We start from the raw sequence: 19,052 nt of genomic DNA, 5'->3' as shown, positions 1-19,052 counted from the left end.
TATGCCATTCTGCATGTCATCTATTTCACTGGTGCAATATGCCATTCTGCATTTCATCTATTGCACCAGTGCACTATGCCATTCTGCATGTCATCTATTGCACCGGTGCAATATACCATTCTGCATTTCATTTATTGCACCGGTGCAATATACCATTCTGCATTTCATTTATTGCACCGGTGCAATATGCCATTCTGCATGTCATCTATTGCACTGGTGCAATATACCATTCTGCATTTCTATTGCACCGGTGCAATATGCCATTCTGCATTTCATCTATTGCACTGGTGCACTATGCCATTCTGCATGTCATCTATTGCACCGGTGCAATATGCTATTCTGCATTTCATCTATTGCACCAGTGCAATATGCCATTCTGCATGTCATCTATTGAACCGGTGCAATATGCCATTCTGCATTTCATCTATTCTGCAGTGAGTGCCTTTCTACCTCGTGAACTGTGCCCCTTGGTTGCTGTGTGTGGCTTAGGGAGTGACCACTGGGTTTAGTATTACTAAGAGTTTAATTTATAAAACAATATGCTTATGAAATACATAGCTATATGTACAGGGGTCTTTGACAGCGCTCTTCATCCTTTGGTCTGTTGCAGTGTCATTAATATTTTCTTATGTACATTACAGCCCACATCAGGAGTCAGCCGTCTTCAGCCATCTGCTCCCTTCTTTACAGGTGAAGCCATTCTATTGCCCTAGCACAAGAGCCCCTTCCATGCCAGGGACTAATGGGCCAGTGGGCCCTTTAGAAATATAATAAGGTTATCACTTGTTTTCACTGTGTGAGGCTTGGCAGCTTCCCAGACACTGCTTCTGGGGCTTCGAGGCGCTTGCAGTATGCCGCATACTGCACATGCAATGGGGTATTGCTTATTTTGAAAGGGCTTTAAAACCATGTAAAGATGGCAACGATGTGGCCTTCACTGAAAGTGTCCTCTGAAACGTGTGTAAAATGTTTCAAAGATGGACACCTGTGCACATATATGCAATCACACGCATGACCATGTTTCATTGTTTTATGTGAAACCTTACTACAAAACCTATTCGAAAAGGGCTGCTTATTCCTGCACGTGCACACAAGGGAGGCTGCCTTTCATTATTTTTTCCAATCAAATTTTACAAGAGAGAACAGGCCTTGACAAAGGTGTCAGGTTTGCAGCTAACCCCAGGCGTCTTGCCTTGTCTTGTTTTTGTAGTGGCAGATCATGTAGCATTTCAGGGTCTCCATCCACCGTCTTGTATAAGGGAATCAGCATCCCTGCTTAGCTGATGTGCACTGCACAAGCACTGGGCTTTGACAACTTCTAAAAGACTCGCTTTACTCCTTCCCTTGACCATGCTGAGACCGGGACTAGTATTTCTGATTGTGGGTGGTATTCTGTGTTTCGGGGTACTATGCCATGCTTTTTTTCAATGGTCTTGATGCCTCAGGCTGTTCCCCTGCTGGCTTGTCAAGGGTAGGACTGGGCATGGCATGGTTCTAGTTTCAATCATGCTGCCCCCTCTGTGCCAACGCTTCCGATTGTAAGCCCATTCTTATGGGGTTCAGTACGTTGTTTTTTTCATACTGAACTGTATGAGGGGCTGTTGCTTCTCCTTATTTTAACTGCCCTAGATGTTTCTTAAGTGCCCCAAGATACAGTTCTGCCTGGGTACTGATGTTACAGATCACATCTACCGCGTCACACTCTATCTCAGTTCAAAACCCAGTATAACCATATCTACCATTGATATTCCCAGTAACATCTACTGCACAGGACATGGATAAAAGGTATCAGAGGGAACAAGATGGTACCTGTTCCATCAAGATGAGTAAGTGAACAAATGTCTTACCTTCAGTGGCATTCTTTCTGGTGGATACTCTATCTAACCACAGGTTCCTCACCCCGTGAATACTCCCCCAGGGGTCAGACTCTGCACTGACACTGTTCTGCTCTGGAAGTGACAAACTGCATCGCATCTGAGCCCCTCCAAGGCACCCTGACATCAGCTACTTTCAGAGGCTTCTCCTTACCGTCAGGTGCAGAGCGCATTGGAAAGTGGATTGACCAATAAACAGATCTCTAATGTGGGATCTTTTTAGATGAACAAAGAGGAAGGGTAGGTGAGGAATCTGCTGTTAGGAGGAGTATCTACCAGAAAGAGTAACTGATCCTATGGATATTTCTCACCCCAGATTCTTTCACTTCTCAACAGATACCAAAGCAGTACCTCCTCAGATGGTAAGTCTGTGGAATGGCTCAGACCAAAAAGTCCTGCAAGTCTGAAAATGCTCATTTCCACGGAGTAGTAGCAGTCTTGCCTCAAGTGGAATGAACCCTTGATCCTTCAGACAGTAGTTTATTAACTAGCGTGTAGCAGATTGTTATGCAGAGGACCACCCACATAGGAACAGTTCTTTTTTGCACTGCCTTGCCTTTCTTTGTTTCAGAGAAACCCACAGAGCTCATCGTCCACCCAATGGTTCTTGCTATAATCAAATTAGAGCTTATGGCTCTACACTGATCGCTCTCCAGGGATTCAAATGGCATCTCTCCTCTTTTGAGGAATGAGCGTGGCAAAGAAACGCAGAAGGGTGATAGCGTGCCTGACATGGAAAGGTGTTTCTACCTTCAGCAGAAATTTTGCTCGAGTTCTCAATGCAAGTCTGTCTGGAAAGAATGTTGTGTGAGGTGGCTGAACCAAAAATGCCTGCGCTCACTCACAGGATGAGCTGATGTTATTGCAACCAGAAAGACTCTTTTCTGGGTCAAGAGACATAGTGGACAACTGTGGTTTGGTTGAAATGGGGTGCACATTAGAAATGTGAAAAACAACAGTGCCCAACAGCAAAACAACAACACTTCTTACAGCTTAGCTTGTCATGGATCAGTCTGATGGATGCCACACTAAGCCATAAACTTGTCCCAGCAGTTGGTGTACACCGATTTCATAGATGGCAATCTGGCTGCCACAATAATGTCAACCTTTTTAGTAAGAAGACTGAAGTAGACTAGCTTTTGCTGCTCATTCACTAGGCATGGAGTTGCAGAGTGCGGAGACCCAGGTGTGGGATATGTCCTGTTGCTGCAATAGTAGATTATCCAGAAGTGGAAGCCTGATCAGAGGACAGATGCTGAGGCCAAGACGTTCTGAATAGCACACCCTCCTGACCCAATGTGGAGTAACTAGGATGACTTGGCCCAGTCAGTATTGATCCTCTTCTTAAGTCTACCCAAGAAGGTAGAGGCAGAAAATCATACAGGAGTCCCAAGCTCCACGCTAGGCAAAATTAATCTACAAGAGCCTTTTTGGGAATTCTAGTATACAAAAATTCAGACATTGCACAATCTCAGAGGTAGCGAAAACACTTAGCTAGGGTTCTCCCCATTGCTGGAAGATGCCCTGATCCACCTCTGGGTGTAACAGGCAATTGGGGTTATCCACCCTGGAGTTTAGAGATCCTGCCTTGTAGTTTACAACCCGAGAAATGCCCATGTGGGTCAGGCACTTCCACAGATGCAGAGCCTTCTGGCATAGCAGACAAGACCCCACTCCAGCCTGCATGTTGAAGTACCACATGTTGGTAGTGTTATTGGTGAGAACCTGTGCTAGCCTCCCCTTGTTGGATGGTAGAAAGGACTTCCAAACCAAGGACATTGCTGCAACTCCAACGAATGGATGTGGAGGAGGGTTTGCACCGAATATCAGAATTCTGTGAACTCTTTCTTTCCCTGGTGGCCTCCCCAGCCCAGTAATGATGCACCCATCCCAACCGTCAGCGCTGGGTGGGTTAAGGAGAAGCACTGGCCCAGTTGTGGTATATCAATGCAGATCTCTTGCAGTCTCCTTTGAACCCTAGAAAGCACCTGGGTATGTTCCCCTGGTGCTGATCCCACTGGGACTTCTGGATCTGGTCCCACTACAGAGCCAGAATATCCCATCTGGTGTGGTTTATTGTCGGGCTTTAGAAGGCCAATAGTCCCAGCAGCCTCAGTGCCATCCTCATTGAGATCCAGGACAGAGGCTTCAATAGCCAGTTGTTGAGGTATGGGAGGACTGTTACATAAAAGGTGTGCTGCGACCACCACCATAACCTTCTTGAACATCTGGGGGGCACTGAGAAAGCCAAGGGATGCACCACACACTGAAAATGCTCCTGGGCCACTGCCATAACACCTGTAGGCCTGTAGAAGGAGAATATGGAAATTTGCATCCTGCAGGTCCACCTCTAAATAACAGCCAGTCTACGGGATCTAGGATAGGCAAAACCTGGGCTATTGTGAGCATCTTAAATTTGTCTTTCTGTAGAAAGATGGGAAGGCAGAGATCTAAAATGGGACGACGGTCTCTGTCCTTTATCGGCACAACGGAATAGCACCCTGATTCTACTTCTGAGGTCATAACCCTCTCTGTGGCTCCTTTAGCCAAAAATGCCTACACTTCCTGCAGCAAATCAGACATGTGTTCCTCTGCCAGCCATCCATATGGATGTGGAGGGTGCGCCAGGCTAGAAAGAAATGGGAGGGCATAGCCCAGTTTGACAAGTTGGAGGACCTATGTGTTAAAGTGAAGACTCTGCTCCCATGAAGGTAATGTTTTATCATGCGTGAGGAGTTAATTTCTATCAGAATCACAAAACCTCATGAATGCAAGTTGTTGGTATAAGACTTAGCACTTATGCAAACCTCAAACCCAAAAAACTAAATCTGCAACATCCATCAATCAGGTGAGCTGGGGAGCGGGAATTAGAGAACACATGCATACTTAAATTTAGATAGTAAGCCAAGTGCCCCAGTGTGAGGTATTCAATGATGCAAAGAAAAATGTGCAACCACAGTTAACCATGGTAACTAAAAAAAACAAGCGTGCAACAGAAGTGGAAAGTATGTGCGTAATCTAAAATTATCATACCCCAAGGATGCATGGGCCACAAGGAAGTTTACCTTAGAAGAAGTATTTCCGAGGAAGCCAGCAGGTAACTGTGAGTGCCCGAAAAATCCCAAGTTGTGAAACAAGCATGTATGAAATAGCAAATGCCCATAGATCATGTGACAGTCGGTCATGTGATCATATGGGAAACCGTCAGCCACACTGGAGTGAATGTTAGTCTGTACCGATCCAGGTGGATTAACCAAAATGCCTCAATGTTTGGCTCTCAATTGGAGACCTGAGGCCTCTGGTGTGTGGGTGGGTGGGGTTTTGGTCAGAAGGGTTCCTCCTGGAATACAGAAGGTTGGCTTTCTAAAAAGAGATATTATGTTGGAGCTTCCTCCTGGAATGCCAAAGGGTGGCTTCCTAAGAAGTGATACAATGTTGGAGCTTCTTCCTGGGATTATGAAAGGTGTCAGCCCAGATTCTTGTGTTACCTGCACGAATCGTCCTGCCTGAAAACCAATTGGTAGGTTATGTACTGCAATAATAAATTACTATAGCACTTAACATACATAATCAAATCCATAAGCATTCTGAAGGTAATATTAATATTAATGACACTGAAGCAAGAATGATGCATTAAGAGCTGCAGCTTCCTTGTTTATTTCAAAGATGGCAGCCCCCACCAGGTTCATCTGTAAAACAGGAAAACAACATTTTCAATTACCAACTGATAGTACACAATTGTGATGTATCTACAACTTACAGGATGCAGTAAAATACTTAGTTCAGCACTTTATTCCAGTCCAAAGTATTTGAAAATACATACAACCTACAGCCTAACATTGCATCACAAGTAGTGTACATAGGAGGGTTTACACCTCAGGAAATAGTTCAAAGTCCAACACTTTTGCTTGTTCAATCAGAAAAGAACAGTACCGAATGGTAGTACAGTAATAAATACAAACTGTGAGGATCCCTTCAACCGTGGGGTCTTCATTGTGTCCCATTTGTTCTGGACGGTTCTTATCTCTTCCCACATTGGGGAGGCCAGACCAGTGCCCATCACCCAGAGCTGCCAGGGGTGTGGAATTTAATAAAATATATACTTGTCCATGGGACAAGCTGCTTCTTAAATCTACTTGTCCTGTAAAAAAATCTATGTGTCCCTTTGGTGTCATGTAATGTGGTGACAAAGTATGGCAGCAATCTTATTATGTAAGAGCTGTAATAATAGCCTCTCTGATTATGTCAGGGCTACTACTACAGTAGGGCTTGAATACTTGCAATTTCAATCCCTACTATAGCAATTTCCTTATTTTTCCACTTTTCTGCAGATCTACATACTGGGCTAGAGGAAGTAGTAAGCAATAGTTCCAGGACTGGGAATGCCTTTGAGTCTGCAAACTTACTAACTTGCATGTCTTACAGATTTTCACCAGCTCTTTACTCTTGACAACGGCAGAAGTAGAAGTTCTTCCAGGGTTGGGAAAATAGTGTTTGGAGGGAAAGTGAACTTATAAACGCTCAACAGATTTTCACATGAGCAAATCTACACATGCATATTTGCTCAAGCTATAATTTTTTTCACAAATATTTTCTAGGAGTACAATGTCCTGGTCTACTTCTGTAAGTTCTTGTGAATTCACGAAAGCCACTAATTCAAAGACATATACCATGGGTGCACTTTTGTGACTTTCTTTAAGAATTGGGTCCCTAATTATGTCTGGCATTAACAAAGACATTTTGTTTTAATTAAACTTCTATTATTGTTCTATCGACTGGCTTTACTCTGAGCGATCACATTCTGCGCTTCCATAAGGAGCACTTTGGAGGAGGCACCCCTTGAAAGAACATGGAGGGCCACCCCACCCCCTTTCAGACTCACTCAGAGCAGGTGCTGCGCTGAAGGGGCACCATGGAGGGGACTGCGGGTCCTTTGTTACGCCACTGATGGCAATGTGTGCTTTTTGACACCAAAAACTTTTTTTCTTTTTGACAGTGTTTGTTACAATGGTGAGTGCCTGGCAGTTCCCACAACAATATTGTTACAAAAGCCATGCGAAAATCAAGACACACATTAATGAAACCAAAAGACTCACAAACAAATGTTGGATCGGTTGGCTTTGCCCGTGCTTGTTTATTTTCATGCTTCCCATAATCTTGTTGAAAATGGTTACATTGATTTTCCATTAGGAATATTTTTTGGAAATACTAGCATGCATCAGACACATTTTACTAGATGACACTTCAAAGAAATAGCACCTAAAATTTCCTAGTAGCAAAACATTTTTTTTATCTACTTTTTTTCGGAACATTTTATTTTCAAAGCAAAGAATCATCACACTTGCTTGTAAGCTTCTGCAGCAAACATTTGCATCTAATCAGAGAGCACTCTGGGAGCGTCATACGTAGCCTCATATTGTTAAACTTTTCAAACGTGAGTACACTTTTTATTTTTTACTGGAATCACTGTCAGTAGTGCACTGTGACCTTAAAACGTTTATTTACAGCACTCACCCTAAGAATGAAGGCTTTTCATTAACGAACCATAAATACAAGTTCGAACAACATTAACTTACGGACACACATATTACCTCAACTGTAGACAGTTCCCTTCTCTGTAAACTGGCAGCCAAAGTGTTTGTGCTGCAGGGTTTGGGTCTTGTTGCCCTTGACCCCAAACAATGGGCCTGATTACAACTTTGGAGGAAGGTGTTAATCCGTTTGTGACGGATATACCACCAGCCATATTACGAGTCCATTATATCCTATGGAATTCGTAATACCGCTGGTGGTATATCTGTCACATTTGGGACGGATTAACACCTCCTCCAAAGTTGTAATCAGGCCCAATATGTCCTGGGCTTCGGGCGATAGGAATTCCACATCCCTGGCTGGCTAACCCTTCAGTGAGAAATTCTTCACTAACTCAACTTCAATTAACCAAATCAAGTAGGCAAACATGCTCAAAACACACACATCCATATGCTCAAAAACACATACTCAAACAAGCCCACTGTCTCTCAGCAGACTTAACTTTTGTACACAGCTTACCCCTGTGCCTGGCTACTTTTTTCTGGTTACCTGTACTTATACAGCCCATACATGAGAGAAATTAGACGTTTTTCCAACCTGAACTGCAAGGCCAGGTCCTCCCTGAACTGGAACAAAAAGCATCCCAATATCAGATTTGCCATTATTAGAGCTCATTAGTCGGTATAGCTTGGTTCCAGTGTGCACGGAACCCACATCTTGGCATACCTACCGCACTGTGGGATAGTACACAAAAAAGGATGGATGGAATGTTTACATTAATTTCAGCCACTGGTAATTACTCAGGGAAGCATCCTACCTAGTGTGTCATTAATGTGCACACCATGCCACTTCAGTTTGGACCCAGTCACAAAGAAATCGGTATTGACAACCCCCAATTGGTTATCATGGGGACTGTGCCACTGGAAACAAGGTATGCCCTACTGATGAGTCCTAATAAGGGTGAAACTGGTATCGGGTTGCTTGTGATCCTGGCACGGAGGAGCTGGCCTGGAAGTTCAGGCTGGACTGTTTCTATTGTAGGTGAAGCTTCACCAGGTGTCCTTATTTACATGGGCATGACGCAAGGTTGCCTTTTTGCTGCTTTGTTTGCTCTGTACATATCACTGTGAGTGCAGAAGATAAATGATAATGAAGAGTGGAAAGAGACACCTCAGTGAAAATGACAGCGCTCCTGAACTTCCCTTACCAATTACAAAAGTTATGTATATGCCACAAAATATCACTATAACAAGTCCAGAGTGCAACAATTGAGGAGGTCTAGAGTAACTTACAAAGTGTCCATCATACAAGAGATGGGGCTTGGGTATCCCAGATTTTCTGACTTCTAAACAAGCAGTCCTACTGTCGTTTTCTCCTGAAGTGGTTGAGAAGTGACATGGGCAAACCATGGTGCTTCAGTGACACCTAATGTGTTGACAACTGGGGGCGAGCCTACTGATCAGGAGTGAGAAAAAGGGGAAGGTGGTATGTCTTTTGCTTGGTACAGGATCAAATTTGTGGGTTTGGTATGAAATAGGTTGTTATGTAATATTCCATTTATTAAGTGTGCTATCACCAAGGGTCTTGATGTCAACTGTGTAAGCAGCGACCAAACTAAAGGGTTACGTTTTTATTGGCAAGTAAATTCCTGAAGAAACAATGGCTTAAAGGTGTAGATATTTCTAAGAGCAGGTGAACAAGAGAGGTATTCCAGAGCCTGTCAGTGGCTGCAGGGGACCTCCTGTTTACAAAAGGATTAGTAGGAGATTAGTTGCAGAGGATCACAAGGGCCTGGTAAGGTTATATCTATGAAAACACCTTACGATAAAAGCTGGAGTCTTATTCAATAATGCCCCAAGAATAATAAATAGTACTTTAAACTGAACGAGCTGCTTGTTAGGAAACTGAGCTACAGTGTTTTGAATAACCGGTAGCTTAAGTGACAAGCATTAGGGCAGGCCCTGGTAGAGGAAAGTAGTGTAATCAGTCTACAATCCTATCAGGCCCCTGACTGCAACATGCTTACCATCCGAAGAATTGTATCTACCATGGGGTAACCCTGTATTCCTTAGAACCCGTGCTCTACCTGATATATTACAAGCATGGTTCTGTTGGATTCACTTTAAATATAAGAAGAAAAACATATGTGTCAGAAATGGGGTTTCTGGTTGGCTAGGGTATGCACCTAAGCCAGGCAGAACCCACCCGCTCTAGTCAGGGAGAGGGAGTTACACACCCAAGATAACCCCTGATTACCCCCTTGGTAGCTTGGCATGAGCAGTCAGGCCTATCCCAGAGGCAATGTGTAAGGCGTTTGCACAACACACACAACACACGTGAAGTACTATCCCCACCACAAAGGAAACACAACACCAAGTTATATAAAAATAAACTGGGGGGTTGGGAGGGTACAGAGGAACAGCAAGAAACGGGGCCCAGCTGCATGGGGAGCCTCTGATGAGGCTTCCCTCTCGGCCACAGACCCCCAAAGGCAACACTTGGAGCCTCACACTCCTAGTGCAGTGACCGGGGGGAGGGACTCATCCTTGCCACCCATGTCCTGCTTCTCCAGTGCCCCCTCCTAGTCTGGGGGCACCACGAACCACTTCCCTGTCATCGGGGGAGACCGCACGTTTCTGGCTTCATACATGCCGGGCCGCAGCGGTGAAAGGCACCAGAAGTGAAAGCCTGCTTGTGCCCCAGGGGCACTCCTTACAGCGGCCCAGTCCCCTAGGGGCACAACAACATCGTGCTCCCTTTGTCCTTCTTCTCCTTGCTCCACGGGGGGCAAGCTGGACAGCGTGTTTTCCACGCTCTCTGGTTTCAGCAATGCCCGGGTTGCAGCGGTGATTTTAGGACGTCGGCTAGCGCTTACGAAGTGAAGGGGGCACAGAAATAAAGCACTCACAAGGCGCTATGGACAAGGGAAAAGCGCTCCACAAGGCGCTATGGTCCAGCAGTTACAGCACAGGCAGAACTCCTCATGTACTGCTAAAAACAGCTGCAGGGGCTCAGGTGCCACAGCACCCAGCCCCTCGGAGACACCAAAGATGGAGCACAGGGTGGCAGGGCCCAGTAGCAGGCCAGCACAAAGGGGATGTAGACAGTGGCAGTTCCTCCAAGTGACCCAGCAAGTCACAGGTCAGCACAGCAGCAGCAGTCCAAGGCGGTTCCTGGTGAGACCCTCCAGCAGCATTTTGTGTCCAGTTTCAAGCATGTTGAAAGTCCAAAGTGTTCCCAAAGTGTTCCAAATTATGGGGAAAAATACCCTGTATGTATATTCAGTTTTGCAGTGGTTTAACAAAGAAGGAGGGAGGAGGTTCCAACTAGTTACAACTTGTTCGTGGAGTGGCCCCATTCTCCTCCAGTACAGGCTCCAAACATCAGCTGGTGGTAAACAAGCCCTTTGTGTGAGGCCAGGGCACAGCCTTTACAGATGCATGTGTGCCCAGCCTCACCTTTCTCTCAGCCCAGGAAGACCATTCAAAATGCAGATGCACCTCTGTGACACCTCCACCCTCCCTGTGTACAGGCTGTCTGAAAAGTATGCACAATGACCAACTGCTATTCTGCCCAAGCGTGGATTGGAGCCAAACTGCAAAACACCAGAGTAATAAGCACAGAGAAATGCTCACTTTCTAGAAGTGGCATTTCTGTAATATTAACAAAAAATCCACCTACACCAGAAGCAGCATTTCTCACTACCATTACAACCATACATGCCTACGCTACCCCTCATAAATCAGACAATACTCCCCAGACATAAGGCAGGGCATTTCCAATGCAATTCTATGAGAAGGCAGCACTCACAGCAGTGAGAAACCAAACAGGCTGTTTGTCACTACCAGGACAGGCCACGCAACCAGGCACATGTCCAGCATTCTACATACACAGCACCCTGCCAATAGGGCTAGCTAGGGCCTACCTTAGGAGTGACTTACATGTAGTAAAAGACAAGTTCTGGACCTGGCAAGTATATTTAGATGCCAGGGCCCTATGGCAGTAAACTGCACACGCAGGCCCAGCGCTAGCAGTTCTGAGACAGGTTTGAAAGGCTACTTCTGTGGGTGGTGCAAACAGTGCTGCGGGCCCACTAGTAGCATTTAATTTACAGGCCCTGGGTATAGAAATACCACTGTACAAGGCACTTACAGGTAAATTAAAGGTGCCAATTAGGTATAAGCCAATCATACCAACTATAGAAGGGAGAACAACTGCACTTTAGCACTGATCAGCAGTGATAAAGTGCTCAGAGTCTTAGAGCCAACAGCAAGAGGACAGACAAAAATAGGAGGAAGGAGGCAAAAAGTCTGGGGATGAACCCGCAAAATGGGCCAGGTCCAACAATAGCCATACTTTCTTCACACACCACACACAAGAATGAAAAGTCAGAAATAGAAATTCATGACATGCTTCCACAGCAGACGGTGGGGGTAAGGACCACAAAACCTAAAGTACCTTGCCTGGCAGGAGGCGGGGAAAGCACTTACAGATGTATTGTCATGAGACAAGGTGCACTAGGATCCTTGCGGTTCTGGGCAGACTTAGGGGAGAGATTGCTCAACCTTTTAGGAGGTGTTAGGGTGTGGTTAATAACAGCTATGATGTAATCAGTGACTTAGGTAGTCATTATGAACAAGGCGTAACAACCGCCGTGTTCATGCTGGCGTTCAAAACACTGACCACCACTGTACCCGGATCCCCGCCGGCCAAATAATGAACCTTGCTGTGGGCCGGCAGGTGGAAACATTATTTCCACCCGCTGGCCCACAGGAAGGCATGGCCGGGACATTGACAGCGGTTCCACATGGAGCTGCCGCCAATGCCACTGTGTGGCGGGAGCAGCTGCACCTGTTGCACAGATCTGACCTGCGCGACGGGCACTGCACCGGGGCTCCTGCACTGCCCATGAAAAGTGCATGGGCAGTGCAGGGGCACCCCCTCTGCCAGTCCTTTGCTGGCGAGGAAGCCCACCAGGGAAAGGCTGGAGGATTCGGAAACATTATCTGAGGGGTAGCACGGCTGCCCTGTCGGATGATGTTTCCACCTGCTGCCAGGCTGCCTGACGGATGAAGCCTGGCGGTGAGTGAGGGCTGCCGATGGTGGCCCTCACCGTGTTCATAATATGGCGGGTTGGCCCGCCATGCCGGCTGGCGGTTTCACCCGCCAACGCCGGCATGGCGGGCCAACCCGCCATGTTCATAATGACCACCTTAGTGTGTGATTGCATGCAGATGAATAAAGACATCTAATCAAGAGCTCCATGTGGAGTATGGTCTTTGCATACTCCCAGGCTCAGGAGGATGCTAAAACAGCATGCCAGGGAGGCGCTTCAAAAGGCTCACATTATCCCTGCAGCGCGGACGTCCTTCTACAGCAGACGGTGCCCGTAAGGACACAAACCCGGAAGCATCCCGGGCAAAGACCAGGCAAGAGCAGGCCTGTCTGCACCTGGCAGCAACAGGAAGAAGCAGGGTCCATTTGCACCAAGTTATTGTGCTGTTGACTGATCCCTTGGCAAGCGTATGACAACTTACCAGTTTCCATAGACTGGTATTTCTTTGTGATGCTGCAAATTGTATGCTTGATTGAACCTGTCTATGTTGCCATGTTTTAAACCAGTTTTAAACTTGTGCTGTTTTTTATATAAGTACTCTTGGTGTAACAATTTTAACAATGGAGAAGCGGGAAGCCCAATAAAACTCCACCTAACCCTAGAAAGTCCTGAAAAAGTGCTGGTGCAAACTGTACCCTGGGAGATACTGATCACCTTACTGAGGAAGTTGAGAGTATTCTAAAATCTACAGTGGTGATTCCAGTGGACAAGTATGGCCTTGTGACACGTGTAGGCGGGTGTAAACAAGGAAAGGCAATACATCCTGCACTGAGAGAGGTATGTGACAAAGTGTACGTCAATTACTTCACTTTTTATAACGTAACAGCCAGAGCACCCTGGAACTTCGGGCGTGCTGTAGGAGGGTTACATATTCTAGTAAAAAGTACTGTCTCCTGCACACATTTCTTATTAAAGGTTGATTCACGTGATCTGATGGGTATTAGTCTTACGTTCCTTTCTGGGCTGAGTGCAGTACTATTCAATGCCTATGTGAGATGAGCGCTCGATAACTGCAACTCTCCCGCTTGGGAACTCCTTGACGAACTGTGGCAAAAACAGGCCATAGTCATTGTTACTGAGAACTTTAATGTCTCTTTTGAGCCTTCACCCTGTATTAATGCTCTGACCAAGATAGAGGATGAGCAGTGGAATATGCAAATCTTTTTTTAAAAATTACTTTTTATTAGTCATCATTTGGTAGACAGTACCTGTTATCGGGCACAACATGGTTTCACATCAATAACAAATATATATTAGAAGTTTTCCACCAAGTATGACTATAAAATATTTTTCAACGTGAACTCTAAACCATTAACTGGTACAGTCCCTCCATGGCCCTATTTTCTTCATCCTATTACTGCAGCTGAGACTTTCTCAGTTCTTCCTGAAGTTCCCTCTCACTCAGAGGTTCTCATAAGTAGTTTCAGCTCAGGTTCAGCTAACCTCCATCACCACAATGTGGCCCCCTCCACTCTCCCTGTGCTCGCCCCTCATGTGTTTCCTCCCAGCTTCTTTTAGTCATTGTATGCTGGCATCGATCTCTGCCTCTCCTGTGCTCCCCATGTCTTGCCCTTGGGTGTCCGGCAGTCCTGGGTCCTGTGTGGGTTTCACCCATCCCCCCCTTGCCATCACAAGCACATGTTCTCCATCAGTGCAGCCTAAGTTTCTAAGTCTTCCTCCAGTTTGTCGTCCCTTCGGGTATTTTTCGTGTTTACATCCTTCGCAACGACCCATTCTGCAAAGTCCATGTACCATAGTTTGATGGGCGGTTCCCTGGTGCTCAACCACCCAATGGCCACCCTTCTTTTTGCCAATACCAGAGCTAGTTGTAGGTACTTCCAAAGCATCCTACCTCCCCTGGGTTTCCTAATTATTCCCAGCAAACACATCTGTGGGAACAATTCAAGGGCAAACGCCGTCACATCCCCCAACCGCTCCGAAGCCCACTGCCAATAGTGGTGTACGCCTGGGCAATACCATGCCAAATGTAAAAGTGAGGCCCCATCCACACGACATCTAGGACAAGTTGCCCCTCTCCCACGTACATTCTGCTCAGTTTGATCGGTGTTAAGTATGTGTGGTGTAGGCAGTGAAAATGTGCTAGTTTAAATCTAGTGCTGCAGGATATCGTCCAACTAGCATGTCGCTTCTCAGTCTGAGTCAATGAGAGGTATTGTGAAGGTACTCTCCCTGGCCCTTCTAGTAACTGGATCCGTCCATACTTTGTCCTCCAGTAGTGTCCTATACAGATGTGCCATCATGTGTCTTGTTATTCCAGCCATTAGCAGCAAATAAAGGGTGCTCATCACCTGTGGGGTTTTCGGGTAGTCCATCCAAACTTCTCACACAGTATTCATCAGTTTGACGTATTGGAGGAATAGTCCCCCACCCAGCTTGTTAGACCTGGCATCCTTGGCATAGTTTTCCCTGTCTTTTTGCATCTGCTTACGTATTTCTGACTGTGTGCTGGACTTTGTTTTTCCTGGTTTTTGGTACTCTGGGCAATTTACCACTACTGACTAGTGCTAAAGTGCAAGTGCTCTCTTTATAAATTGTGATTATAATTGGTTATTTCTGATTCGCATATTTGATTTACTAGTAAGTTCCTAGTAAAGTGCGCTAGAGGTGCCAAGGGCCTGTAAATCAAATGCTACTAGTGGGCCTGCAGCACTGATTGTGGCACCCACATGAGTAGCCCTGTAAACATGGCTCAGACCTGCCACTGCAGTGTCTGTGTGTGCTGTTTGTTACTGCCAATTTGACCCTTTTACTATATAGAAGTCACCCCTATGGTAGGCCCTAGGAAGCCCCATGGAAAGGGTGCAGTGTATTTAAAAGGTAAGATATGTACTGGCGTGTTTCACATGTCCTGATAGTGAAATACTGCCAAATATGGTGTTCACTATTGCAAGGCCTATCTCTCCCATAGGTTAACATGGGGACTGCCTTTAAATATCTTTTAAGTGCAGTTTCCCATTAGGAGAAGACAGAGGGGTCGCGTTTGGGGTCTCTGAACTTACAATTTAAAAATACATCTTTTGGTAGAGTTGGTTTTTAGACTGTCTGTTTGAAAATGACATTTTTAGAAAGGGAGTATTTTCTTGGTTAACCATTCTGTGCCTCTGCCTGCCTGTGGAATCCACGCCTGGGTCAGACTGACAGTTGGGCTGTTTGCGAATTCCCTCTAGACAGTGACACAAAGGGAACTAAGGAGTGTCCTGCATATCCTGGTGAGTCTCCTGGGCTAAAGTGTGGCTGGATGAGCTGACACTTACACCTGAAAGGGCTGTGCCTGTCCTTACACAATGCAGTCTCCAGTCCCCTGGCGTGTGCTAGGGGCCAGGCCTGGGCAAGGCAGGATCTTGTGAACAACAGATACTTTCCTTTGAAGTTTGCCTACTTCAAAGGCAGAAATGAGTATAAGTAGTGGACCCAAAACCTAAGATTGTTAGAATACTTCTGGATCAAGAGGAACCTCTACCAAGGAGAAGAGCTGAAGAGCTGGAGGAGGAGTACTGCTCCTTTGCAGTGTGTGCTTTGCTGGGTTGGCCTGCAATTGCTGCTTCTGCCCTAAAGAGGACAAAGACTGGACTTTGCTGTGTATCCTTCTTGTGAAGATTCTCAAAGGGCTTGGGCTGAGCTTGCCTACTGTTCTGAAGTTTCAGGGCCATCAAAGACTTCATCTGCCAGCACCTGGGCTCTCATGCTGAGATCCCTACCCATCCAAGTGGTGCCACATCCAGTCCCTTGAAAGGAAAAGCTGGTGAACCCAAGGCGAGAATCCATGCACCGGAGCCGAGTGGCAGAAAAATCGATGCAGCGCCTGCACCATGGCTGAAAATCGACGCATCGCCAGTAAAATCGACGTATCATGTCAAGAAAACTATTTCCATTGTTGTTAAATTCTTCCCTCAGCAAAAACGATTCCCCCTTTCCTTGTACCCACATAGGTTGCAGCGGCATCCTCACGCTCAGTGGCTCTTGCGGAGGTTGTTCTTAGAACTAGCTTCTTCAGGTTTAACTACCACTCAAGATGGTGGCCGCAAATTTTTGTGAGGTCAGCGCTCTAGTGTTTCTACCTTAGTCTCGTGCTGAAGCTCCTCCTGCTGTTTTTCTCTGGAAGCTGTGCACTTCTGTCATCCTGAGGAGAATGAACAGTGTTCCTGATGCGCTTTATTTTATAGAGAATTCTTCCAGTTTTGAGTAATTAATTTGTCTTGTTTCGGTGTCCACACCAGATACTTTTTCCCTCTTGGAGAAGCTGAATTTCTTGCTTCTTCCAACAACTTGCTATCGGCTTTCTAAGGAGAATTTGTTTTGGCTTAATAGAACTTCAAGCAACTGCACTAAGGAATCCTTTTGTATAATTTCCAGACTTGCCAATATATATATGTACATATATATTCAAAAACTCTTCACCTTGCAGACTTGCCATTCTTAGAGACAAACCTCAGTGCTCAGACTAATTCCTAGAGACTGTGATTGAGAAAACTCAACCTTGAGAAGGAGTTTTCGTTTCCTGTAAAAGACATTAGGAGATTGTATATTTGTGAACCCTTGAACTGTTCTCCAGAGATCCTTAGATTCCTCTGACTCCTGGAGAAAAGAATACATTAAGTTAACATTGTTCTCTTAGAGAGAGGCTAGTCCCTCAAAAGATACAGGTTGGGAGAACAATAGAATTGGGTGAATGTGAATGGCTGAACAGTTGAATGCGCAGTAGGAATGTACTTATCTATGTTCTTATCACCTGAGTCCAGGTCCTTCCTTTAAAGAAATCCCAATAAGAAGAAAGGTGCAGGTTACAGAAGCACATTCTGAATATCCTATCTTCAAGTGGGAAACACAGGCTGGAACTGGATCTGGAAGCGGTCTCTCTTTTTCTATTCCCATTCCCCTTTCCTCCTAGTGGATGCAGGGTTCAGATAATCAGTAAAGTCTGATCACAAAACTGTTGGAGGGAGTTGCGTAAAGTTGGAAGTTTGAGTTAATGGGTAATCTCCTGACACATCACCAGCTCAGCATGCGTCTGGATTTTCCACGCTTTGACACTGGGCATCAATACCTGCAACATCACTGCACCGACCTGCGGCTGCTTGTCTAGAAATTGATGCATCTCTTCCCTGCGAGGAAAGAATTGATGCATCACTTGTCCGGCGGAGAAAGGATCGATGCACGGCCTCATGTGCGAGTAAGGAATCGGCATATTGCTTGCTTTTCCGATGCACTTGCCCGTGCAGCTTTATTTGTGATGCATACCAGGAACTTTGTCCTAAAAAACACATCCATTGATTTCTATGGATTAAGACTCATTTGACTTATAAATTCCTATCTTTTCTTGTGTATGTTGGATTTTTGTTGTTTTGGTCTTGTTTGATTTAGATAAATGTTAGCTATTTTCCTGAACTGGCGTGGAGCCCTTTTGTAGTGTTTTCACTGTATTACTGTGAGTGTTGGTACAAGTACTTTACACATTGCCTCTGAGATAAGCTTGACTGCTTGTGCCAAGCTACTAAGGGGTTGAGCAGTGGTTATCCTAGGTGTGTATCTCTCATATCCTGACTAGAGTGAGAGTCATTGCTCGAACACAGTGCAAACTGACTGCTAACCATAGGCCGCATTTCTAGCGCATACCAAACGCCTTCATGCCTCTGCCAATGTCAGGAATACCTCCCCTGAGCATAGGTCACCCAGCGTTGCACAACCCCCTTCCCTCCATCTCACCATGGACATGTTGATGCGTCTAAATGGGAGTGGTGTCCAGATGTCCAATTCCCTAACAAAACTGTGGTCTTTTGAAAACCCTTGTGATCAACCGTTTCCCATATTTCCACCATCTGTCATATCAAATAGAGGGTAGGAACATTTCACTGTTAACTGGTAGACCTTTCCAACACTGCCCTTCAGCTAGCTGCTATTGTAGTGGGTAGCGGTTTAAGAGCCTGTAATGGCATACGCGTTTAGATCACAAGATGGCATCCACCTTTGGCAAGGTAGCACATAGGAGTATTATTGACTATGTGCTTGTTGATCTAAGGGTATGACTATTACTTGATGATATGAAAATTGTTAATTGTGATGATAGCGATCATAATAGTTTGATCATGTTTGCTTGGGGACTTCTTTAGTATAGTCTCAACCTCATATCACACTGAGGTGCCTCTACCTTTGATGCCTAAAAACTACAGACAGCTTACATGGCTGTAAGTACTGTCCAACTGTATGTTGCTTTCTGATAAAAAAATTATGAATACTCGTCTGACTTTGCAGGCTGCCTCGATGATGAAATTCCAACCCTAGAAATCCAAGACAAGCTGTTTAATAAACGTTGGGTCCTTTTGTTATAAAAAGGTTGTGCACCAGCAGAGACCATGTGATAACGTAAAACCGTGCTTTAACCTTGGCTGCAAACTAGCAGGCATTCTTTACTGATGATGGCTGTTCAAAAGCATTCATGCCTGGAAACTGACATGGCTAGAAGCAATTAAAAGAGGGCACTTATGAAGGCTAAGAGCAACTGGAAAGATACA

At 45.5% G+C, this 19,052-nt stretch overlaps 1 protein-coding gene across 2 annotated transcripts in view; it reads right to left on the bottom strand.

The window, feature by feature from the left end:
- Positions 1–5,507: 5,507 nt before the first annotated feature.
- The window catches only part of LOC138303553 (protein FAM118A-like), a 204,894-nt gene continuing 191,349 nt past the window's right edge, over positions 5,508–19,052 (bottom strand). For both annotated transcript variants that reach the window (XM_069242798.1, XM_069242797.1), the window contains one exon: positions 5,508–5,563. In XM_069242798.1, coding sequence (XP_069098899.1) covers positions 5,535–5,563 — 29 coding nt within the window. In that variant the 3' untranslated portion in view covers positions 5,508–5,534. The remainder of the gene's footprint in view (positions 5,564–19,052) is intronic.

The sequence above is a fragment of the Pleurodeles waltl genome, chromosome 7, assembly GCF_031143425.1.
Source record: "Pleurodeles waltl isolate 20211129_DDA chromosome 7, aPleWal1.hap1.20221129, whole genome shotgun sequence".
In the NCBI taxonomy this organism is placed as follows: Eukaryota; Metazoa; Chordata; class Amphibia; order Caudata; family Salamandridae; genus Pleurodeles; species Pleurodeles waltl.
The sequence above is the reverse complement of the archived record's forward strand: the minus strand, read 5'-3'. Positions and strand labels throughout refer to the sequence as shown.